Below are 25539 nucleotides of genomic sequence, written 5' to 3'. Positions count from 1 at the left end.
GTTACTACTGTCAGTCACGGAGGTAACATCCTTTTATTCTTACTGTTTGATCCACCAACTTAGTTACCTCATACTAAAAGGTTTAAAAAGGTATAGCTCTAGGGTAAACACATTTACCAGTGACACAATACATTTGCTTATTTATTTCATCATGTAGAGAATAATCATCTACTCCTTTTTCACAGTTCTCTAATAAAAGGGAAAGAAGTAGAAACATTTTCTTTTTTCTGCTTATGATATCTTTTACCCTCTAAATTTTAAAGGAAAGTTGTTTTATACCTAAAATACCATTTTACAAATACGGAAAATGGTGGAATTTATTTTTTTAGATTTCTAGATTGCTTTATTGTAGAGGACCAGAACACAAGTGTAGTAAAAATATTGGCAAGCGTTTCAGATTATTAATATGATTACTAGGTTGCATATTCAAGTTTAAGAACAAGAACCAAAACTCCACAATTGTCATTTGTATACGAGGTATTGTTATCAATCCAGTCCCCTCTTGTGGATTTACATTTGCTGGTTCTTTTCTAGGAAGTAATATGGATTCTTCTTTTTACATGATATTTTGAAATAAAGGTAGTTCAGAGAAACCAATTTTAATTCTACATCTACCCTGGAAAATGTTGGAACATACAAGCCAAATGGCTTTCATTCTTCTGCTTTTAGTACCAGAGAAAAAATTTTTTACTAAATGCTTTACTATTTTTCCCTTCAGTTAATGCCCTGAGTTGCTTTAAAGAGTGTTCCAATGATCTAATCAGTCCCAAAAAAGCAATGAGGAAACTCTGGAATTCTAACTACAGAGAATCTTTTATAACTGCCACGTAATACCAGCCAACAAATTTTAACAATAGTTTAAAAGTATCCTAATTTAAGTCATCCTGCTGGAAAATGCTTTAATTATCTTAGAAGACTCAAAGGTTTAGAAAACCCTTAGAATTGGAAAAAAAAAAAAAGAAACCCTATTATTGGAAGATTTTGTGTGTGTCCAAGCCTTCACATTTAAGAGAATAACTGCTAGAATTATATTTGATCTAGAATTACAGCAAAAATATATTTGTTACTGTTTTGGTCACATAAATACATAGACCCATCTTTGTCTACTTGTAAATCCTGTAATTGATTGGTCAAATATAGACATAACAATAGACTTGGCATCACCACTAAAGTTAATTGACAACCATCTGATGTGGTTTCAGGTCTTTCTTAAAGATGTTTAAGAAATAATTGCCAAAATCTATGCTGGATGTTACTATTGAATCTAATTAATGTTGAATAAATTTCATTTTATTTCTCATAATATTTTTGAGTTTTTTCCTTAGTGTTAATGAAAAACTATGCATATCTGAAAAGAAATGGAGTTAGCTGCATCTTTAATAATCTATTCTTTAAAATATATAATATTTTAATTGTGTATTACTGTGTCAACATTTACAGTTAAGACTCTATCCAGGCATTATTCAATTCTGAGAAGGCTGGCATTATCTAAGGTACTGCAGTTGTTTAGTCAGATAAAGCAAACACTTCATTTGAATTCTGTGGAAATTAAGTGTGCATACTGCCTCTTCCATCTTTCTAGTTAAAAAACAGCCTACTTGAAATTATTACTGAAACATATAAGAAAAATTATTTTGAAATTTCTCAGTTTACTATAGGGCATATAATCTAATGTACCCAGTGAAAATAGTGTTTATTCTATTATGGATCTACTTAAGTAAAATCATCCTGGTAATTTGATTATATGTCCGACATTGTGAATCTTACCTTGTTAGGTGCTGGATATTTTTGTATTCCTACAGATATTCTTGAGATTTGTTCTGGGACACAACTAGATTACTTGGAACTAGTGTGATCCTTTTGCGTCTTGCTTTTAAACATTACTTAGGTGGTACCAGAGCAGTGTTTAAACTAGGGCTAACCCTTTCATAATACTAACACAAGACCCTTTTGAGTACTCTACCAATCCCAGGAATCATGAGTTTTTCCAGTGTGGCTGGTGGAAACAGGTATTATTCCCAGCCCTGTATGGGTTCTGAGGAATGCTTTCTGTAATGCTTTTGGGGCGGTTCTTTCCCTGGCTTTGGATAGTTTCTATACACGCTCTTGCTAATCAGTACTCTGCTGAATACTTGAGGGAAACCATCTGCAGATCTCTGGAGTTGCTGTGAAACTCTCTGCTCTCTGGTACTCTGACCTGGAGCTCCAGCTGCCTTGGTCTCCCCAGACTGTCGGCTCCATCTCTTCAACTCACTGGTTCCCCCTCTGTGCCCTGTAGCTTTCAAACTCTGACCAGGCAGTAAGCTGGAGCGCTTCATTGTTTCCCATCTCTCTGAGATCACTGTCTTTGTTAGTGATGTCCAGTGTCTTGGGAACTATTGTTTCATATATTTTGTCCAGTTGTTTGTTGTTTCAAGAAGGAAGTAAATCCAGTCCCTGTTATTTTATTTTGGGCAGAAGCAGACTGTCAGATTAAATCTTAAATGAATATTAATCTTTCAGTTTAATTTTCTAAAACATAGGTTGAGTTTCTGTTGATATTATCTCCAAATGAGATTATTTTTCAGGAGGCAAGTCCAAGACTTAATCTAGGCAGAACCAGATGATCTCTTAATCCTTTCCAGCTATCTATAAAACCTGTTGTGACAATATCTTCCTATTACATTTATTTTCCTTATTAGTTTTTTGGCTGCATTGGGTCTGAGTTGTGGCATACGGGATCTTTGTTGAGGCATGTGGGATCTTTTTCGTTATGGCATGCAGTCTGCTCGGGTTTCCCTCTAGCTGTGGCGTGCAGGTTTTCTCTCTCTAGTTGTGGCACGTGGGCTCCAGGGCATGTGGGCTCTTTAGTTTGTGGCACGTGGGCTCTCTCATTGGGGTGTGCGAGTTCAATAGTTGTGGCGTGCGAGTTCAATAGTTGTGGCGCATGGGCTCAGCTGCCCCGCGGCATGTGGGATCTTAGTTCCCCGACCAGGGATCGAACCCACGTCCCCTGCATTGGAAGGTGGATTCTTTACCACTGGACCACCAAGGAAGTCCCTCTTCCTATTACACTTAAAGCCGTGCTCTAGTAAAGATTTAAATTCATACAATGCACAGTTGCTGTACATTAAAATAATCAAATTTTCTTTCACCTGTTATCTTTACCCTCCCCTCCCTGCCAACAAATGGTGAGGATATAATGAAACTGGTAATGAGGCATTGTAAATAGTCTCTACACTCTTGGAAAACAAACTGGAGCTGTATATTAAAAGGCAAAAAAAAATTTATATTCTTTGAATCATTAACCTCACTTGTAGAATTATAGCCAATGTAAATAAGATATGTAAAAAGCTGTATCTCCAGGGCCTCCCTGGTGGCACAGTGGTTGAGAGTCCGCCTGCCGATGCAGGGGACACGGGTTCGTGCCCCGGTCCGGGAAGATCCCACATGCCGCGGAGTGGCTGGGCCCGTGAGCCATGGCCACTGAGCCTGCGCGTCCGGAGCCTGTGCTCCGCAACGGGAGAGGCCACAACAGTGAGAGGTCCGCGTACCAAAAAAAAAAAAAAAAAACTGTATCTCCAAAAATGTTAATCATAGTGCTAATTATAATGGAAAAAATTGGAAATAACCTTTTTTGTTTGTTTTTTAAATTTCATTTATTTATTTATTTTTGGCTGTGCTGGGTCTTCTTTTCTGTGCGTGGGCTTTCTCTAGTTGCGGCGAGCGGGGGCCACTCTTCATCGCGGTGCGCGGGCCTCTCACTGCCGCGGCCTCTCTTGTTGCGGAGCACAAGCTCCAGACGCGCAGGCTCAGTAGTTGTGGCTCACGGGCCCAGCCGCTCCGCTCCACAGCATGTGGGATCTTCCCGGACCGGGGCACGAACCCGTGTCCCCTGCATTGGCAGGCAGACTCTCAACCACTGTGCCACCAGGGAAGCCCGGAAATAACCTTTTAAAAGTGAAGTACAGTTCATTTACAATACTGTGTTAGTTTCAGATTACAGCAAAGTGATTCACTTATATTTTTTTCAGATTATATTCCATTATAAGTTGTTATAAGATACGGAATATAATTTCCTATGCTATAAGTAAATCCTTGTTGCTTATCTCCTTATGTACAGTAGTTAGTATCTGTTAATCCCATACTCCTAATTTGTCACCCCTCCTGCCCTCCCTCTCGCTTTTGGTAACCATGTTTGTTTTCTGTGTGAGTCTGTTTCTGGTTTGTATATAGATTCATTTGTATAATTTTTTAGATTCCACATATAAGCGATACCGTATAGTATTTGTCTTTGTCTGATTTACTTCACTAAGTATAATATTTCTAGGTCCATACATGTTGCTGCAAATGGTAATATTTCATTCTTTTTTATGGCTATTATTCCACTGTGTGTATGTATGTATGTATGCATGCATATATATATATATATATATATACACACCACATCTTCTTAAGCCAGTCATCTGTTGATGGGCATTTGGGTTGCTTTCGTGTCTTGGCTATTGTAAATAGTGCTGCTATGAACATTGGGGTGCACGTACCTTTTCAAATTAGAATTTTTTCCAGATATATACCCAGGAGTGGGATTGGTACCTCTATTTTTAGCTTTTATAGGAAACGCCATACTGTTTTCCATAGTGTTTGTACCAATTTACATTCCCACCAACAGTGTAGGAGGGTTCCTTTTACTCCACACCCTCTCCAGACTTTTTAACGATGGCCATTCTGACCCATGTGAGGTGATACTTCATTGTGGTTTTGATTTGCATTTCTCTGATAATTAGCAGTGATGAGCATCTTTTCATGTGCATGTTGGCCATCTGTATGTCTTCTTTGGAGAAATTTCTATTTAGGTCTTCTGCCTGTATTTTGATTGGCTTGTTTTTATGATATTGAGTTGTATGAGCTGTTTATATATTTTGGATATTAACTCCTTGTTGGCTGCATCATTTACAAATATTTTCTCCCATTTCTTAGATTGTCTTTTCATTTTGTTGATGGTTTCCTTTGCTGTGCAAAACCTTTTAAGTTTGATCAAGTCCCATTTGTTTATTTTTGCTTTATTTCTTTTGCCTTGGGAGACTGATCTAAGAAACTATTGCTACGATTTATGTCTGAGAATGTTTTGCCTATATTCTCTTATAGGAACTTTATGGTGTCATGTCTTACATTTAGGTCTTTAAACCATTTTGAGTTTATTTTTTGTATATGGCATGAGGCAGTGTTCTGGTTTCACTGATTTACACATAGCTGTCCAGCTTTCCCAACACCACTTGTTGAAGAGACTGTCTTCTCTCCACTGTATATTCTTGCCTCCTTTGTTGCAGATTGATTGACTGTACATGCATGGGTTTATTTCTGGGGTCTATTCTGTTCCGTTGATCTATACGTCTGGTACCCAGTAAGAGGTCAATATCCAAAATATATAAGGAACTCTGACAACTCAACAGCAAAAAACCCAAACAACCCAATTTGAAAATGGACAAAAGACTTTCTCTAACGATTTACAAATGGCCAAAAAACACATAAAAAGATGATCAATATCACTAGCCATTAGGGAATGCAAATCAAAAGCACAATGAGATACCACTTCATACCCATTAGGATTGCTATTATAAAAAAACACAGAAAATAACATCTGGTGAGATGTGGAAAAATTGGAACTCTTGTGCATTTCTAGTAGTAATGTAAAATGGTGCAGCTACTGTGGAAAACAGCCCCTCACAGTATTAAATATATCATTACCATATGACCTAGTAATTCCACTTTTAGGTATAGACCCGAAAGAACTGACAGCGGGGACTGAGATACTTGCCCATCAGCGTTCACGGCAGCAGCATTCACAATAGCCAAAAGGGGGAAACCGCCCAAATGTCCATTAACAGATGAATGGATAAAAAAGTTACAAGGCTACATATCCTTTAGCCCTAAAAAGGAAATTCTGGCACATGCTACGACATGGATGAACGCTGAAGACATTGTGCTAAGTGAAATAAGCCAGACACCAAAGGACAAACACTGTATGATTCCACTTATATGAGGTACCCAGAGCAGTCATAGTCATATTCATAGAGACAGAAGGTAAGTGGTGTTTCTCAGGGCCTGGAGGTAGTATTGTTTAACGGGTGCTGAATTTCAGTTTGGGATGATAAAAAAATTCTGGAGATGGACGGTAGTGATGGTTGCACAACACCGTGAATGTACTTAAAGCCACTGAACCATACACTTAAAAATGTTTGAACGATAAATATTGTTACGTATATTTTACCACAAAATATTTATCTTTATTAGGTATGTATATGTGTGTGTATATATATACACACACACACACACACACACACACACACATATATATATATAGTTAAGTAAATAACTCATGTTCCAAAAAAGAGTAATGTAAGGAGTGCTGATCGGTCACCCTGCCCGCTCCTCTTCCTCTCCAGGAGTGACACACGCGGCCATCTGGGCAGCCTGCATCTCTTATCTCAGCGCTGCGGTTCCCCCAGAGCTGAGGACATCTGCTCAGGGCATCCTGCAGGGCCTTCATCTGGGTTTGGGGAGAGGTTGTGGAGCCATGATCGGAGGCGTGTTAGTCAATTATTTTGGTAAGAATGGTTTTCTCTTTTTCTCTTTCTTCTTTGATGAAAACTTAACAAATTTTTTTAGCAACCCCTCAATAAACACTCAAATTATTACTGAAGATTGCCAGAAGCTAAACTCCATTGTTCATATATTCTCTTTCTAGCTTTCATGGTAGTCAAAATTGCAGAGCAGTATGCTTCAGTAGTTAAGATGATTAGAGCCAGCTTGTAACCGTACACGCTTCTCTGACAGCTTAATGCAGCTTAATGCGATGCTACACAGATAGCTCAAAGGAGCCAAACATATGAATAATCACATGTGCTTTTGGTTTGAAGTAAAGTACCCTAAACCTGCTGATAATAATGCTAGAGGAAAGAGAGTTCATCATTGTTGTTCCATCAGGAGATTTTGAACCAAAAAAATCTAACTATATGCTGGCTTTGGTAACGTCACTGCATCTGTGACAACACAGTCTGTCTGCCCTGTCAGATCTCCCTTATTGGAAATACAAGGGCAGGGCTGAGGTGGAGATGGCATTATTCTGCTCCAGGAATCTTGAGTATTCAGGTCCCTAGAAGGTGGGCTCAGAGATGTCTGAATATATAGCACTACTTGAGCTCGGCTGTTCTAATTACAGATTAATAAGGTTGTTTAATATATAGTTAGGTAAATTGTCTTTATGAAGAGAGCACCACTGAATTTTAAAATGGCACTCGGAGACAGTCCTTTATTTTATAAATGCAGTTTTAAAATTTGATCAATGACAGATATCCAACACCAGCACTTGGATCTCTTGACACCTGCCCAGACCTGTGCTTTTCCTACTATATGAAGCTAATGGCCATTTGCCATTCTTTGCTCTGCTGCCTTTGCCCTGAACTTTAGAACATTGACAGTTTTGGATGAGGGCTACCTGTCTTTCCGGGAATCACTCTACAGAGTGCTGTTTGTTTCCACAGGGGCTGCTGCAACATTCCGAGGAATTGGCATGGCCTGCCTGGTGATCCTCCTGTTCTTTGCCCTGATCCAGTGGCTGGCGGTGCCAGATGAGGAAGAAGGTAAGCATGTTCATTGTTCTTTAACGGTTCTAAAGGTTGAAGCCGTGGGGAATTCTACACATACCCCTCAGAAACCCAGAGGTGGAAACAGAGTGTACCACAGACCTGCATGGCTAGATTTTCTCGGGGGTGTTATCAGTGAACTCGTGCACCATTGCTGGAGAGAAGCCACTTGCTATGTTGAAAAGAACTGGTTGTTTTAGGCAGCTTGCTTTTGTTTTGTTTTACGGTACAAGGTACTGGGGAAAGTATTGGTTTTAAATTTCTCTGGTATTCTAAAGAGATTTAAAATTTAAATCAGATATGTATAGGATTATACAGTAATTTTACTGTTAGCGATAGGAAGTGGGATTAATCTCTGTGCTTTTACCTTCATTTGATAAAAATGTCTAAACCTTAAATTTGAAGTTTTCCCTTAATTAGGCGTGGCCTTCTTAAACGTGTCATACAGAAAGAAGGTTATATCCAATATAATGTGTTGATGAGAACAAGCTTTCAACTTTTTGGGGGAATCAAGTTTTTTTTTTTCAATGAAGAAGGCCAACCATTAAAACAAATATTCTTTCTCAGCTCTTGGGTCCTGGAACAGGGCTCATCTTCTATGGTGTCCTGTCCTTTGAGGAGCATTTGCCTCAAGTACCCAAAGTGCTTCTGTTAAGAGAAAAACTAACTTGTTACAGAAACCCCAGAGACAGATTTTAATTCCAACAAGTTACTCAGAAGGAAAGACCAGTACTGACTTTTCTTATTCTTGTTCTTTTATAATCCTAACTAGATCATCTCTCTTAGGCAGCTTAGTCCATGCCTTCAGTAAAAGGCCAATAAAGGCAGCTACTGTGTGATTTTTCCTATTTTGATGCTTATCTTTAAAAATCTCAATCCTGTAAGTGGGCCTAAGGCAACATTCACTATAACCTATGCCCCACAGATGTTATATACGTTAACTGAACCAATACATTTCATAAATAAATATAAGTTAATGTCTGTTAAGCCCTGTAAGGAGACCCTGGAAGGTAAACATCACATTCATTTGCTCAGTACTTGCGCCAAGTAGAGAAGCCGCCCTTGTTACACGGCAACTTATCAACATTCCCAAGCATACTAGAACGGGCTTATCGAGGTTGTCCATTTGTTCAGTTTTTATTATTTATTTATACATACATACATACATCTGTTTAAATATGTAAAAACTCTGAGAAACGATTTAAACATGGCTTTCTCTCCAGACAAGACGATGCTGGCAGAAAGGATTCCTGTTCCTTCTAGTCCTGTTCCCATAGCAACCATCGACTTGGTCCAGCAACAGACAGAAGATGTTCTGCCACGCGTTGAGCCCAGACTTCCACCTAAGAAAACCAAGCACCAGGAAGAACAGGAGGATGTGAACAAGCCAGCCTGGGGTGTCAGCTCCTCTCCCTGGGTGACCTTTGTTTACGCACTCTACCAAATCAAAGAGATGATGCAGCTAACAAGAGACAACCGTGCTTCTGAGATACAGCCTTTACAGGTAAAAAGTTCCTCTGCTGCCTTGCCTTAAGCAGGCTCAGTTGTTTCAGTTATTCAGTTATTCATTCAACAAGATTTATGGGAGGTCTGGTGGGGGAAATAGACATGCAGACAAATAATTTCAGTGCTTTGTGACAAGTGTATTATAGAGGTGTATACAAGGTTCCATAGAGGGAAAATTCTGCCTTATGCGGTTCAGGAAGGCCTCACAGAGAAGACAGTACCTCTTGAAAGAAAGAAAATAAATCCATTCTGATTTTATATTTCTTTGAAATGTCTGTTTCGGTGGACATTAGTTACAGTATGGATATATGGTTCTTGCCTTGGTGAATTATATATTAATCTCTGTAATTTAAAAATTCTAATGGGGACATTCTATATAATAGGACCTCAGTAAATATCTGATAAATTAACACTCTGAGCCACTAAATGGGTCTGACAGGACACCTAACTCAGTGGAAATGTGGTTTTGCTAGCGGGCTCACCTGAAAGATAAAAAGTGTGGTTTTTCTTGTCCCTAGAGGCGTGGTCTCTCCTGAGTAGCGTCGAATCGCATGGATAAAAACACTGTAGGTAATTGTAACTGAAGCTATATAATACTTTTGGAAAATGTTTAAGCGTAACTTCTGTGAACAGTTTAGCCACAGTAATGAGTCTACTTCCCCTGTGTTTTTATTAATCACTCGCTTTCACTTGATGAATCATGTCAGCTCTGTATCTAGAGTAGCTTCAGAGGACACAGGAGGAGAAAAATAAAGGGGAAAGACTTTGAGTAGTTTGAGTAATTGCCTTAATTTGAACTACCTCAATTAAATTTATCACAATTTTGTAAACTGACCTGTAATATTTCTCTAATTTAAACCAAATCTGATTCTTTGCTGATAACCATAATGCAGTCTAGTCCATGTATGATCCTATTGGCTTATCGAGATAATAAACTCACACAAATCCTCTGCTCACAAGTCAAGGAAGCTATCAGGGTAGGAGGAGCATAGGAAGGATGTGAAGCAAGGAGGTGATGCAGAGGAAAGACGAGTTCTGCCTGAATGGCAATGTTTGCATTACTTTGGATACTCACCCTTGTTTTCACAGAAGCCTATTAGGCTTAAGTATCATTAACATTTTTTATGATATATTAAGATTAATAAAAACTGGCTAGTATGGCTTAGCTACTCTTATGAAGAAGTCATTATACTAATATTTTTTCTTTTACAGTTTAGAACTACAGAAATAAAACTTTTTTGTTTTTCTTTTTGGGTGCTCAGCTCTTTGAAGTGATGGGTACTAATTCAGAGGAAAATCCATAAAAAAAGAAATGTTTCCTGATTTTTACAAACCAACTTTTAGTGTGTACTTTAAAATCCCAACTATACATCAGGACTCAATTTCAGGACCTTCTTTTCCTGGCCGTGTCTCTGAGGCTGAGGATGCCTTCCTCACTTCCTGTGGGACAAGGTGCTTTCCAGCCTTGAATTCTCTGGTCTTAGCAAGTGGACTGAGTTCCCGTTCCATGCCGCTTGCCCAGTGACTTGCCACAGTGGCTGGTGGGGGCCCAGTAAATATGTGCTGATGTAAATTGTTCTCCTAGGAGTAACAGGCATGTTGGTAGTAAAGTTCCTTTATCCACAAGATACGTCTGCTTATAGTGTCTGTGTTTTTCATGCGGCTTGGACAGTTGCACGTAGGAAAGGAGATGAAAGGTAAGACATTCTATCCTTATTCCTCTGTTACTTGTTTCCTGAAGTGGTTACTTCAGGATGATCTCCCCATGTTTCGTATATCTTACTTGAAAGCATATAAAAAGTTTGCTAGCATTGACCATGGGGCACCTCCTATTTTTTCCTTCCAGGGGACCAGTGAGGATCGGGAAACTTCTCCAACTGGTGGAGCCCGGCCTGGACCACGTGAGGCTCCTTCTGACCCATCAAGAAGCCAGCCGTCCCCTCAAGCAGCAGCATCTCAGACGCAGAGCAGCCCCACTCACCCCAGTGTAGACCCGCGCAGGGAGGAGACTGAGGACCAGCAGGTTCAGCCTGCCTCTGGGGGACACTGAGGGGTCCTGCTCATCTCACACCCTGCATGGAACTGGGCTCCTCTGCCAGCACAGAGGGAGCACCTTGAGGAGCACAGCACCACATATGCTGCTGAACACCTGAATTCATCAATACAGAAATACACACACACACACACACGCTCACACACGTAGAAGCTACAGTACATATTGGCAGAAATAGGTCAACTTCCGTAGTCCCACTGGAGTCACAGAGGGAAAATGGATTTCAGTGAGGACTTTCAGTTCTTGGATTGGTAGGTTAAGGACTACAGGACTTCTCTGTCAGGGCAGTAAGAGTCGAAACCAGCAGTTACACTAAATGAGTGGAGGGAACGAAAGTGTTTCAAGGTGAATGCTGATATAATTTCCCTCTTCTGATTATTTATCCTAATTATTTGGTTCTTAATGCAAACTGGGAAGAAACAGAATACATCTATAATTTTGTTTCTCTTAAAGAGAACAATTAAAAAAATTTTAAGACATATTTTAAAAGTAACCAGATAAAAGTTAGTGGCATCTATGCTTTTGTTTAAAAAAAAAGGAAAAAGTTTCATCAGAAACTTGGCATATCTCTAGCAAATATATTTTTATATGGGTATGGTGTAAAATGAAAATAGTCAATTCTTTGAGTGGCGAAAGCTGTTACTGACTACTGCAAGCTAAGCTGAGCTTTAAAATGCCTTTTGTTTTAAATGGGCTTTAAGACCAGAGGAGGGAATATTTGAAATCAACCAACCAACTTAGTATCCTGTGGCTTGATAGACAAGGGTTTACTAAATATATTGATACTGTAAATAGCCTCTATCACTATTTACAACTTTATAGTGATGTGGGCTCTAATTAGCTGATGGACTAAAACAAACACACAAAATCACTGAATTCCTAAGGGTTTCTTTAATTAAGCAGTACTACTTACAAATAACAGTATAAGATTTAAGTGCCTAGGGAAGGGATACAATTTTTAAAAATTACATACTGGTTCAGTTTTGTTTTGTTTTTGGTGAGGGGAAAAGGTGGTGAATAGGAAACCAGGAATGAAAAAGACAGAAATAAGAAGTAAGTACACTTTCCAATGACTAAAGAAAAAATTCTCAGTATATTCTTTCCCACGAAGACATAGTCAGACACTGGACAGTTCAGATACAGGCATGCTACTGTAAATATTACAGCTACAGTCGACAATGGCCGGGTGACTCATGCATAAAGCTTGCTGCTAAAAATGAAACCTGAGGTTATAGGAAGCCTTGGGGGAGGGCTGTGGACAAGGGAACATTGCTTTAGCTGAAGGAAGGTCAATTATATAGTGTGTATGATACTGTGGATGAGTACAGGAGAGAGGAAAGAAAAGAACAGAGTTAAAAATGAGCAACTCACCTTACTCTCTGACTCTGATTAGGCAGGACCAATTATAAAGTGAGGACTTCTCCATGATACAGTACTTCTGCCCACAGCTGCATCTGGAAGAAGAAAGTCTACACTCGGATATCTAGCTTCACCACAGAACACAGCTTAAAAACAAAATAACGGGAAGAAATAGAATTAAGCAAATAGTTATTTTTGCACTTGAACTGAAATGTACTGTACTGTAAATTATCATGACTCATTTTAAGTGACCTTTAAAAATCAGATGTATTTATTATGCTTATGTCATTATAGAAATAAAGAAATGGGTGACAGGCTGAACCTCACCTATGAATGTACAGTATGTGGATTTGTGAAACTGACTGTAGGAAGTCAAAAAACTTCTACTGTGTCTTGTGTTTACAGTTCTGATTTATTCCTCTGAAAAGCCTGCTGTTTTGGAAATGCACAGTTGACATGTTGAAATAAAAATAAATACCATTTTTAAGTATTTCTTAAATGATAACGATGTGACCAAACAAATAAAAGTCCTTCACTCTGTAATGAATGAGATCAAACTCTACAGGCCTTTGTTATGAGACGTTTACTGTGAGAGGTGATTAAACAGTGCAGTAATTTCCAGCCTTTGAGAGCAGACACCTTCATGGGTTTGTGGACTTTGTGACTTCCTCCTGTCCTCAAAGTGCCATTTAAAAAAAAAAAATTAAAGTGAATTCAAATTAAATTTTGATTTGAGAATTTTCTAATCCCTTTTGAGATCCCCTGGAAATACCCAGGGAGGTCACAAAGCCCAGGTTGGTAATCACGACCTTAATGACTTGTTTCATATGCTTTTCCCCATAATTGTAGAAAAAGTGAATTACGCAAAGCGCTGAGCTCACGTGGATCCAAAGAGGTTAGTTACTGATTATTAAACTATTACTCAAGGCCTTAAGTAGAATAATAGATGACAATAACACACATACCTCCACCAGCCAATAAACCTCATGAAAAGCCTAAGGAATTCACAGGAAGAATATCGCTGCCTTACTGGCTTATTAGTCTTGTCACGGGCCACACGAAGCAGACAGTCGGCTAAGTGCTCCCCTCTGATTTGCCGTTCCTCCAGGACTGCTGGGCGTGGAGGCTACTGGTGGTGCTGAGACCATTATTTAAGTGGTATTCCTTGCAGCCAATCTGGAGATAAGCAATGATTCCAGGAAACAGGGTGCCACACCCACTGTTACTGGGTGCTTGGTGTGTGCTGATGACATCATCGTTTTGTCCTAACAACAACACACTGTAATACATATCACTACCCCCTCTTTAAATATGAGGATTTTGGAGCTGAACTCGGCTTACGTTATGGGAACAAGGTCACAGTCCCAGAATTCAAACTCAGACCCGCCTGATGCCCAAGTGCAGGTCCACCCAGGACCTTCTCCAACCCCAGGAGGCAGGGAGGCCACCCTCTGCTTCTGTTGTGGTAGAACAAGCCTGAAAGCAGCCCCGGCCATTCTGAACCCTTACCTTGTGTGCCTGATACTCACCCTGTGTAGTTGCAGTTGCATTTAGGATCGCTGGCTATTCCCAGATACATAGAAATCCAGCGCCTTCAAACTCCTGCTGCTCTGTTAATCATGAGTGCCACTCTGGAGATAACTCGGAAGGTCTGGCAACCCTGCAGAGAAAACTTGGAGGTTGCAGGGACTCTGAAGACCAGTGCCAGGGGAGCTGGGAAGGGCCAGCAGACACACCCACCGCTCAGTAACCTGAGGCAACAGCTTCGTAAAGCAGCACTGTCAGGTGTGGTAGCCATTAACCACAGGTGGCTATTAAGTGCTTACAGTGTGGCTAGTGCATCTGAGGAGTTAGACTTCTGTTATTTATTTTTTTAACTAATTAATTTTTGGCTGCATTGGGTCTTCGTTGCTGTGCACTGGCTTTCTCTAGTTGTGGTGAGTGGGGACTACTTTTCGTTGCAGTACACGGGCTTCTTGTTGCGGTGGCTTCTCTTGTTGCAGAGCATGGGCTTTAGGCATGCTGGCTCAGTAGTTGTGGCTCGTGGGCTCAGTAGTTGTGGTTCGCGGGCTCTAGAGCACAGGCTCAGTAGTTCTGGTGCACGGGCTTAGTTGCTCTGCAGCATGTGGGATCTTCCTGGACAAGGGCTTGAACCCGTGTCCCCTGCATTGGCAGGTGGATTCTTAACCACTGCACCAACAGGGAAGTCTCTCATGTCAAATTTAAACAGCCATCTGTGGCTCGTGGCTACCATACTAGACAATGCAGGAACACAGGAAGAAAATTACCTTTGGGAGATCTCTGGGTCTTAGTTTTCTCATCTTCATTGTGAAAGACTGGACCCTAAAATTAACGTTATTTTGTGAAAATGAGGGCATGCTGTGACAGAGCTGACTGTAGGCAAATAAAAGATGATTTTCCCTTCAGAAATTTTTCTCTCCTTGGGTGCAGTGGGACAAGACAAAGCTACTTCTGAAGCCCCAAACCACTCCTGTGTCATTTCAGCAAAGCTCTAAGAATTCCTGGCTCAAAAATTCCAAACCATCAGGCAGATGGGAGAAAGGTCAGTGCCTGGATGGGAACAGAATAAAGGAGTGAGAGAAAGGGGGAGTGGGTTCTCAAATCACTAAGTAATTTACCTTATGAGAGGACAAACTGTGGTTTAAAATAAGAGAGTAACTGGAAACTTGGTGATGTCCAGAATGGGGAAGAAATGAGCCAGTCCAGGTGAGCACCTTACTCTCACTCAACTCCCATCAGCTTCGGACGGCTAATACAGGACCACGTGCCCCACTGTGGCTCCAGGGAGGTCCCAGTTTTTAGATGGCAACCCAAGGACCTTACAGTGCTGGGGTTAGGATTGCCGGCTCTGGAGCCCCGTTGTCTGGATTTGAGTCTTAGTTCTGCCAGTGAGAACTCACATTAAGTAACCTCTCTGGGTCTCACGGCCCTCCTCTGTAAAATTAAGATGATTACAGTATCTGCCTTACAGGTTCTTTTGATGGTTAAATGACATACCTGACACACAGTAAACACTCGATAAATGTTGCCATTATTTTTGTGTGACAAATAGCCCATGGCAAGGGGAGTGTTGTCTTATTTCCCATCCAGGCCCTAGCTCTTAGTACTTTGTTAACATTAATCTATAACCATATTGCATGCTCCCAAACTACAGTGCTATGTTAAACGTTTACCTATACCTAATAAGCTGTCTAGTAAGACATTCAGTTCCAACGTGCATTGTAAACATTAAGTGGTTGGAAATATGAATTAGTTAAGGGACAAAATTAAAACATAAGTTGAAGAGAAGGGGGAAAAATGACAAGTAATTTATATGGCAACAAATTGGACAACCCAGAAGAAATGGACAAATTTATAGAAATATTCAGCCTGCCAAGACTGAGTCACAAAGAAACAAACAATTTGAACAGACCAATCACTAGAAGTGAAATAGAATCTGTAATGATAAAAACTCCCTGCAAATAAAAGTCCAGGACCAGACGGCTTCACTGGGGAATTCTACCAAGCATATAAAGAAGAATTTATACCTATCCTTCTCAAACTATTCCAAAAAAATTGAAGAGAAAGGAACACTCCCAAATTCATTCTACAAGGCCACCATTACCCTGACACCAAAACCAGACAAAGACACTACAAAAAAAGAAAATCAGAAGCCAATATCTCTGATGAATACACATGCAAAAATCCTCAGCATAATATTAGCAAACTTCAGTGGAACAGGATGGAAAGCCCAGAGATAAACCCACACACATATGGTCGGTCACCTTATCTTTGATAAAGGAGGCAAGAATATACAGTGAAGAAAAGACAGCCTCTTCAATAAGTGGTGCTGGGAAAACTGAACAGCTACATGGAAAAGAATGAAATTAGAACACTGCCTAACACCATACACAAAAATAAACTCAAAATGGATTAAAGACCTAAATGTAAGGGCAGACACTATCAAACTCTTAGAGGAAAACATAGGTAGAACACTCTATGATATAAATCACAGCAAGATCCTTTTTGACCCACCTCCTAGAGAAATGGAAATAAAAACAAAAATAAACAAATGGGACCTAATGAAACTTCAAAGCTTTTGCACAGCAAAGGAAGCCATAAACAAGACCAAAAGACAACCCTCAGAATGGGAGAAAATATTTGCTAATGAAGCAACTGACAAAGGATTAATCTCCAAAATTTACAAGCAGCTCATGCAGCTCAATATCAAAAAAACAAACAACCCAGTCCAAAACTGCACAGAAGACCTAAATAGACATTTCTCCAAAGAAGATGCACAGATTGCCAACAAACACATGAAAGAATGCTCAACATCATTAATCATTAAAGAAATGCAACTCAAAACTACAATGAGGTATCATCTCACACCGGTCAGAATGGCCATCATCAAAAAATCTACAAACAATACATGCTGGAGAGGGTGCGGAGAGAAGGGAACCCTCTTGCACTGTTGGTGGGAATGTAAATTGATACAGCCACTATGGAGAACAGTATGGAGGTTCCTTAAAAAACTAAAAATAGAACTATCATACAACCCAGCAATCCCACTACTGGGCATATACCCTGAGAAAACCATAATTCAAAAAGAGTCATGTACCAAAATGTTCATTGCAGCTCTATTTACAATAGCCAGGACATGGAAGCAACCTAAGTGTCCATCGACAGATGAATGGATAAAGAAGATGTGGTACATATATACAGAGGAATATTACTCAGCCATAAAAGAAATGAAATTGAGTTATTTGTAGTGAGGTAGATGGACCTAGAGTCTGTCATACAGAGGGAAGTAAGTCAGAAAGAGAAAAACAAATACCATATGCTAACACATATATATGGAATCTAAAAAAAAAGAAAAAAATTGGTCATGAAGAACCTAGGGGCAAGACAGGAATAAAGATGCAGACCTACTAGAGAATGAACTTGAGGATACGGGGAGGGGGAAGGGTAAGCTGTGACAAAGTGAGAGAGTGGCATGGACACATATACACTACCAAACATAAAACAGATAGCTAGTGGGAAGCAGCCGCATAGCACAGGGAGATCAGCTCAGTTCTTTGTGACCACATAGAGTGGTGGGATAGGGAGATGCAAGAGGGAAGAGATATGGGGAAATATGTATATGTATAACTGATTCACTTTGTTATAAAGCAGAAACTAACACACCATTATAAAGCAATTATACTCCAATAAAGATGTTAAAAAAAAAAAGAATATTAGCAAACTGAATCCAACTGAATGCATTAAAAGGATCATATAGCATGATCGAGTTGAATTTATTCCTGGGTCACAAGGATGGTTCAACACACACAAATCAATCAACGTGATACACCACATTAACAAAGGAAAGACAAAAACCACATGATCATCTCAATACATGCACAAAAAGCATTTGACAAAAGTCAACATCCATTCATGATAAAACTCTCATCAGAACAACAAAATGGACACAACAGCAAGAACAAGCAGACACACCAATGTTCCATGCAAATCAAGGGATTATTGAATCTCACGGGGAGAAGGGAGAAAGAACTAAATGGTAGATTTTCACACTCAGGATTCAGTAAAGGATCTTCTGTTGCTGAGGGGGAAAAAACCCCAAAAAACCAAAACTCTCATCAAAGTGGACAGAGAAGGGAACATATCTCAACATAATAAAGGCCATTTACTACAAACCCACAGCCAACACAATACCCAATGGTGAAAAGCTGAAAGCTTCCTACTAAATTCAGGAAAAAGACAAGGATGTGTACTCTCATAGTATTGGAAGTCCCAGACACAGCAATCAGACAAGAAAAATAAAAGGTATCCAAATTAGAAGAGAAGAGGTGAAACTGTAACATTTGCCCATGACATGATATTCTATACAGGGAACCCTAGAGTCTCCACCCCAAAACTATTAAAACTAATAAATGAATTCAGCAAGGTTGCAGGATACAAGATTAATATACACAAAATGCAAAATATTTCTATACACTAATAATGAAATATCAGAAAAAGAAAGGGAGAAAACAATCCCATTTAAAATCACATCAAAAAGAATAAAATATCTAGGAATAAACTTAACCAAGGAGGTGAAAGACCTATATGCTGAAAACTGTAAAATACTGATGAAGGAAAATGAAGATTCAAAGAAATGGAAAGATATCCCATGCTTTTAGATTGGAAGAATCATTATTATTAAAATGGCCATACTACCCAAAGCAATCTACTGACTTAATGCAATCCCTATCAAAACACCAGGACATTTTCCACAGAACTAGAACAAATAATCCAAAAATTTATATGGAACCACAAAAGACCCCAAATTGCCAAAGCAATCCTGAGAACTAAGAACAATGCTGGAGGTGTAACCCTCCCAGACTTCAGACTACATTACAAAGCTACAGTAATCAAAACAGCATGGTATTGGCACAAAAACAAACATGTAGATCAACAGAACAGAATAAAGAACCCAGAAATAAACCCACACACCTATGGTCAATTAATCTGTGACAAAGGAGGCAAGAATATACAGTGGAGAAAAGACAGTCTCTCCAACAAATAGTGCTGGGAAAGCTGGACAGCCACATGCAAAACAATTGTATTAGAACACTGCCACACACCATATACAAAAATAAACTCAAAATGGCTAAAACACCTAAATGTAAGACATGAAACCATAAAACTCCAAGAACACAGGTGAAACACTCTTTGTCATAAATCATAGTAATATTTTCTTGGATCAGTCTCCCAAGGCAAAAAAAAATAAAAGCAAAAGTAAACTAACGGACCTGATCAAACTTAAAAGGTTTTGCACAGCAAAGAAACCATCAACAAAATGAAAAGACAACCTATGGGGGAAAAAAAAAATGGAATGGGAGAAAATATTTGCAAATGATGCGACCAACAAAGGGTTAATATCCAAAATATACAGAAAACAGCTGGCTCCCAGGTCAGATAAAAATACCTGTCTCACTGTGGGGGATCTTCAGAATTCCACATCTATTATGTTATCTATGCATAGGATCCTTCTTTCAGTCGGACAAAAGAAAAAGGTGATTTAAATATTGTACTTCTCTAACTCTGGGCAATAATCACATACAGAATAATATAAGATCCTTTTTCTTTTCTTGACATCATTCTGGAGGTCTTAATTCTTCCACATGTTTTGATGTCAGCTATTCCAAATCTCTTAATATCTAAAATCTCATAAATTTCTAGATTTGAAAAGTCATAAATTCAAGTATTGTCCTAAATGTCAGATGGACACTCCCCTGTAATTCAGCTCTAAGTATTATTGGCAAACTATACAACTAATTGACAAAACATTTTTTGTGATATGTAAAATGTGTTTTAAAACCTTCAAAAAATAGGGACTTCCCTGGTGGTCCACTGGTTAAGAATCTGCCTTCCAACGCAGGGGACGTGGGTTCGATCCCTGGTCGCGGAACTAAGATCCCACAATACGGGGCAACTAAGCCTGCACGCCACAACTACTGAGCATGTGCGCCGCAACTAGAGAGAAGCCGGCGCGCTGCAATGAAAGATCCCGCGTGCCACAAGTAAGACCCGACGTGGCCAAAAATAATAAATATTATTTAAAAACCTTTAAAAAATAACATTGAATATGACTGTTTAAGCATGGCGACCTACACTACATCTCACTCATATGTTTTGGGGTCAAAGAGTCCAACTTGCTAACAACAGTGAGCTTCTGTGAGGCACCTCATGGGCACACTAACACAACAAAGGTTCTGTTGTGCTCCACAACTGCACACCTAGGGTGGCATGAGGCACAGAACCAACTGTCAACACCCTGTGAAGGGCATAACCATTTTACTGAATGGTCATTTAAACTGTTTAAAGGCCTTTAAATAAATGAAGAAAAAGAGGAGAGAGGGAGTAGGGTGGTGGGGAGAGAGAGACAGACGGTAGACAGACAGGAGAAGGGAAGAAGGGAAGGAGAGAAAAAAGATCTCTTAGAGGAGCTGACAAACATACTGCTTGATGGGGACTAGACCTATGATCAGCACTATAACAAACCCCAATTCAAATAAGCACAACAGAAATACACCCAATATATCACAAGCAGTGCTTTTAATTATCTAGCTTCTCACAGTACTCACATAATAGAAACTGACATATCCATGGTTTCCTCTAAAAGTAAAAATGAAAAACAATATCCCCAAAGCCTCTTGTTGTTCTTTTTCTCTTCCTTTAGCTATTTTTATTGCAATAAAGATCACACTAAAAACAGCTACACCTAGCTTGTTGGCTCACCAGGAGCTGCTTTCTTCTACTGTCGGCACCTGTTCACCCTGGCGCAGGTGAGGCCCAGTGGCTGTCTTGGCTGGGATGTCCCCTGGGAACTCCAGCAGACTGCACACGTTATGCACACACACATTATGTAGGACACACACCGTCTCTTGGTGAGCACAACCACAAACACATCTGATACGTTATAGCACCAATAATTAGAATTACAAAACAATAAAAATCAGATTAAACTGTAACAAAAACGCTATTACAACTTTACACTTATAAAAGTCATCATCTTCATAAATCTGAATGGAAGATACTTTGATTTTTTATATCGAAGTCTATGTGAAAGCACAGATTAAATTTAGTGTATTTCACAAAAATAGCAAAGCTCCTGATATTAAAAGGTGTCTGGCAAAAATAGAGACCCGTAAAACACTGACACACTGCTTCAAAGAGGAAATATCATTTGGAAATCAATCTAAAGAATTCCAAACAGGCAGCCACACTCTTATTGAACAATTTAGAAAAACGCTATACTAAATTTGGTTCCAGAAAGCAGTGCCCAAATGATCTGTGTGTCCCTCCTCCATAACCCTTCTAGAAAACGGAGATTCCTCATTCTTTATGCTGCTACTCTTTATGGCCCCACCACAGCAAAAGAGCCTGCGTTTGATTCTTAAAGAGAAGTTAGCAACATCTTAACCCTTGGATTGTTTTGCCATGTTCAGATCTTTTCCCAGACCTATGTTTTGGCCTCTTTTCCTCAGGGTCAAAGCTCATGGTTAGTCCCTCATTTCACTCTGGAGTCTAAAATCATGAAGCACAAGAAGAAAAATGATTTGTTCTCTATAAGAAAGATCACAAATCTATTTTGTAGGAAATTGTTATAAACACGTATAACTAAACAATTTTTTAAAATAGGCCAGTCGAGGGGCTTCCCTGGTGGTGCAGTGGTTAAGAATCCGCCTGCCAATGTAGGGGACACGAGTTCGAGCCCTGATCCGGGAAGATCCCACATGCCGCGGAGCAACTAAGCCCGTGCGCCACAACTACTGAGCCTGTGCTCTAGAACCCGCGAGCCACAACTACTGAGCCTGTGTGCCATAACTACTGAAGTCCGCGAGCCTAGATCCCGTGCTCTGCAACAAGAGAAGCCACTGCAATGAGAAGCCCATGCACTGCAATGAAGAGTAGCCCTTGCTCGCCACAACTAGAGAAAGCCCACGTGTAGCAATGAAAGACCCAATGCAGCCAAAAAAAAAAAAACCAAACCAGAATTGTTGTAGAAATTCAGGTGTGAACACTATTGAGACCTGAATTTAGGGAGTAAAAATAAAATAAAATAAAATAGGCCAGTCGACTTGAGGTTAAATGCCTTCAATTTCAACATACAAAAAAATGTAAAAAGTAATTCTAAATTCTAATCTTTATATATGTCTATAAAAGTCTTATCAAAACTTTAAAATATAACCATAGGAAATGTTTCTCTTTATCACAGTTATCAAACAGTTAGTTGGCTATTATTAAAAAATAAAAAATAAGTCATGAATATTGTGAGACCCAAGGCTATGGAGAGATGGCCCCTCACACCAATACTGTGAGACCCAAGGCTGTGGCGAGATGGCGCCTCATTTCTAAAGGTCTCTTCTTCTACCTGAGTCATTGGAAACAGCAGGGATGGAGTTTTAGTCCCAGGGCTGCCTCTAAAAAGCCCTGTGGTCTTGGACAAGTTATTTAACCTTCTGAAACCTCCATTCCTCCACCATCAGCATTTTCCAAACATGTGTTCCAAGAAATATTAATCTCATGAAAAAGGGTTCTGTTGTCAAATTAAGCCGGAGAATGCTGCACACAATTTCTTCTCTTTAGGAAGTTCACAGTGTGCATTAGCATTATTAAAGGCTCTGAGAAGTCCTGCAGTACGTTTAATCATGCATCCATCTTAGTTGACCTCAGGATTCCTTTACCTACTAACACTTATTAGCATCCTGTGGACTACACTTTGGAAAATACTGGTCCAGTGTATCTCAGGTCTCTTCCAGCACTTACATTGATAACACGCAGGAAGAGCAATGCAGAGTCTTTTGACACAGGTTCTGGGGATTAAGAGAGGATTTAATGCCCTGCGGTTGACAAGGCACCTATTCAAATTAACTGGCCCCTTGAAGATCAACATGATCCCTTTGTTCCTAATGAGAGTCTTCATTCAAGGACAGTGGTAATGACTGTCACAGAATCTTGGTGGCCACCTACAGTACAATACACAGAACTGTCCAAGAAGGATCAGTTATCTTCAATACAGTTTAGTTTTCCTTTCCAGCGTGATTTGATTTTTCTCCATAGTGAATGCTTTTGCCACTGTTCCCCGGTACAGTTCTGCCCACCTTTAATAGGATCCCTGCCCTTCCCCACTTCCTTGTCCAGAATGAAGTCAGTGTGCAGGCAGACTGTCAGGAGTCCTCAGGTTAAAGAGCTGCTCTTCCAAGAAGGCACCCGCAAGGCCATATTGTTCTTCATGCAGCCTAATTTCTTCAGGCGACAAGTGGCTTCCTCCAAGAACAAAGTCTGCAAACCTAGTATTTGTTTTAAATAAAGTTAATGTTATCACAGAGAGGTTTATTGGGAAGATAACATGTTCCCTGGCTACTTATCCCCTTTAATTAAATTTGACTTTGCATCAATAGAAGATGGCATTTGCACAGTGGGTGTAAAAACAGGAATGGCTTATGTGATCCTTCTCTAGACGTTCAGGGAAAGGATCGAGAAGTAGGCAGACTTAGGAGCACCGAACGCTGCCAAATATATCCACTCCTGCTTTCTAATTCCTTCTTTCTCTCTTTCTTATTAAATGTACTATTTATTCATTATTTTAGTGTCACGACTTTCCCCCTTCAATCTTTAATTTGAGGGCACTGTCGTTTGGATAAAGCTAGGAAGAAGGGAAAGCAGCAGGGAAAAGATGCTGGGGCAGAGATGTCTTTCTTGGTGATCTTTACAAATGACTTTTCGTCCCCTGTAGGAAGAGAAGCAGGTGACACATCCCATTCCATCTCCCTTCTCCTATGAGTTATCTTTATGGCCTTCCCTATGAAACACATCTGATCAACATTTATTCTGACACTGGCACATCCACAGGGCGAGGCAGAGCACTGAAGCAAAAGCGACTCTGACAGCTTCCATGTCATTTGCTATCCAGGAAAGTTGTCTGTTTCTAGCCTGAAGTATCTGATCCAAACTATCCTGTTATTTTCATGGTAACTCCAACCCAAGCTATGTTGCGGGCAGTGGAGCGGGGCTTACGTTTTAGGCGCCCGGAGCCTGGACACGGCCAGCCAGGATGGGAAGCCGGGGCTGCGGCAGGCCTGGCGCAGGTCCTCCAGGGCGCGGGTCGTCGCAGCATCGGCTTGTTCCCTGTACTCGTCTTCAGTAAGAAACTTAACCACCGGCTTTTCTGATGTAAACCATTTCTTCATTTTCCTAAAACAGGCGGCATTTGGTTGCTAGATTCCTGGCCATATTTGGTTGCTCAGTTCAACCCTTAAGATTTATAAAAATACATTTCTTCAACAGTGACGGTAATAATTCTTAACTTCCTCTATATCATACTATACTTTATTATTGTTATCACGACGGAGGTTTACAGAACGTGTAGTTTGGGCCTATCAGTACATTTCCCCTCTTCCTGGACCATCTGAAATAATGTCCTACGGCGTTTGAGGATCGATTTCTGATAGAGATGTTGATTGCATTTTTCTTCCTCAGTGATTTCAAATCAGGCAGTTAAAAGTCTGGCTTCTTTATGCCTGCCCTGCTGATTTTCTTAGCAGCGAGCCTCTGAGATGTCCTTTTATGGAGACCTAGCAGAATCACTTGCCACTTAGTGAGAAGCCAGGAAGATTTGTGGAATATCGCCTCCACCTAGTGGTGGGGATTCTGACTCACCTTAGAGGAAGTAAATACTGTACAAGGGTCGTGTATACACAGTCATTTATAATAATTCTTCCTCTGCTACATGCTGAGGGGCTCACGATTGGAATTCTTTTCCAACCAAAAAAGTCCTAAAGTGAAGAATCTTATAAAAATGGTAATGATGAAAAGGTTTTAACATATATGTTATACTTACCAATGAGTTAAAAAAATGTTTTTAGGTGGTTTAAAATGTAATTTACCCAGAGATTCCCAAATATAAATGAGCATCAGAATCACCAGGAGGTGTTTTAAACATACATTTTCTTGAGGTTTGGGACCTGAAAAATCTTTAAACTTTTATTGATTATCTGGTGGTTGATAAGCTCAATTAGGGAAACACTGACATGATTTCCTTCTCCTTTTCTGAATACCTAGACTGTCTCCCTAGAGGAAAACTCCTGGGCTCTGAGGAGAAGCCTGGGACACAGTCCTAGCTTTGAGGTTTACCCACCGTGTGAACTGGGGCAATTCCTTCACAGTTCTGAGCCTCACCTTGCTCACATGGAAAAAAATGAAAGCAACAAGGAGGTCACTGTACAGATGAAATACATTATTTTGTGTCAAGTGCGTAGCACAGTGAGTGGTCTATAATAAGTGTTCAACCAAGATAATCAGAAGAACAGCTACCATATATTATTAAAATATATTCAAACAGCTCTTTGCAAACTAGAAAGTACTATACAAATCAAAGTATTTCCTCTGGTTTATTATTTAACCTATAAGTTCCTGTTTTATCCCCTAATGTTTCACATAATTGCTCACTAG

At 39.8% G+C, this 25539-nt stretch overlaps 2 protein-coding genes across 20 annotated transcripts in view; one reads left to right on the top strand and one right to left on the bottom strand.

Moving 5' to 3' along the window:
* The window catches only part of MFSD6 (major facilitator superfamily domain containing 6), a 74162-nt gene extending 61072 nt beyond the window's left edge, over nucleotides 1–13090 (top strand). For all 3 annotated transcript variants that reach the window (XM_004319753.4, XM_019931504.3, XM_073807459.1), the window contains 4 exons: nucleotides 6426–6587; nucleotides 7524–7622; nucleotides 8849–9129; nucleotides 10978–13090. In XM_004319753.4, the coding sequence (XP_004319801.3) occupies nucleotides 6426–6587; nucleotides 7524–7622; nucleotides 8849–9129; nucleotides 10978–11181 (746 nt within the window). In that variant the 3' untranslated portion in view covers nucleotides 11182–13090. The remainder of the gene's footprint in view (nucleotides 1–6425; nucleotides 6588–7523; nucleotides 7623–8848; nucleotides 9130–10977) is intronic.
* Nucleotides 7523–25539, bottom strand: part of NEMP2 (nuclear envelope integral membrane protein 2) — a 400823-nt gene continuing 382806 nt past the window's right edge. For 8 of the 17 annotated variants that reach the window (XM_073807478.1, XM_073807479.1, XM_073807480.1 and 5 more), the window contains 5 exons: nucleotides 24106–24282; nucleotides 23190–23378; nucleotides 14073–14203; nucleotides 12556–12638; nucleotides 7523–8968 (listed from right to left, as the gene is read on the bottom strand). In XM_073807478.1, coding sequence (XP_073663579.1) covers nucleotides 23237–23378; nucleotides 24106–24282 — 319 coding nt within the window. In that variant the 3' untranslated portion in view covers nucleotides 7523–8968; nucleotides 12556–12638; nucleotides 14073–14203; nucleotides 23190–23236. Of the gene's footprint in view, nucleotides 8969–12555; nucleotides 12639–13508; nucleotides 13720–14072; nucleotides 14887–22854; nucleotides 23379–24105; nucleotides 24343–25539 lie in introns of those variants that run through there. The other 9 variants (XM_073807484.1, XM_019931513.3, XM_073807475.1 and 6 more) reach the window with 9 other exon arrangements.

Source organism: Tursiops truncatus, chromosome 7 (genome assembly GCF_011762595.2).
Source record: "Tursiops truncatus isolate mTurTru1 chromosome 7, mTurTru1.mat.Y, whole genome shotgun sequence".
NCBI lineage: Eukaryota > Metazoa > Chordata > Mammalia > Artiodactyla > Delphinidae > Tursiops > Tursiops truncatus.
The sequence above is the reverse complement of the archived record's forward strand: the minus strand, read 5'-3'. Positions and strand labels throughout refer to the sequence as shown.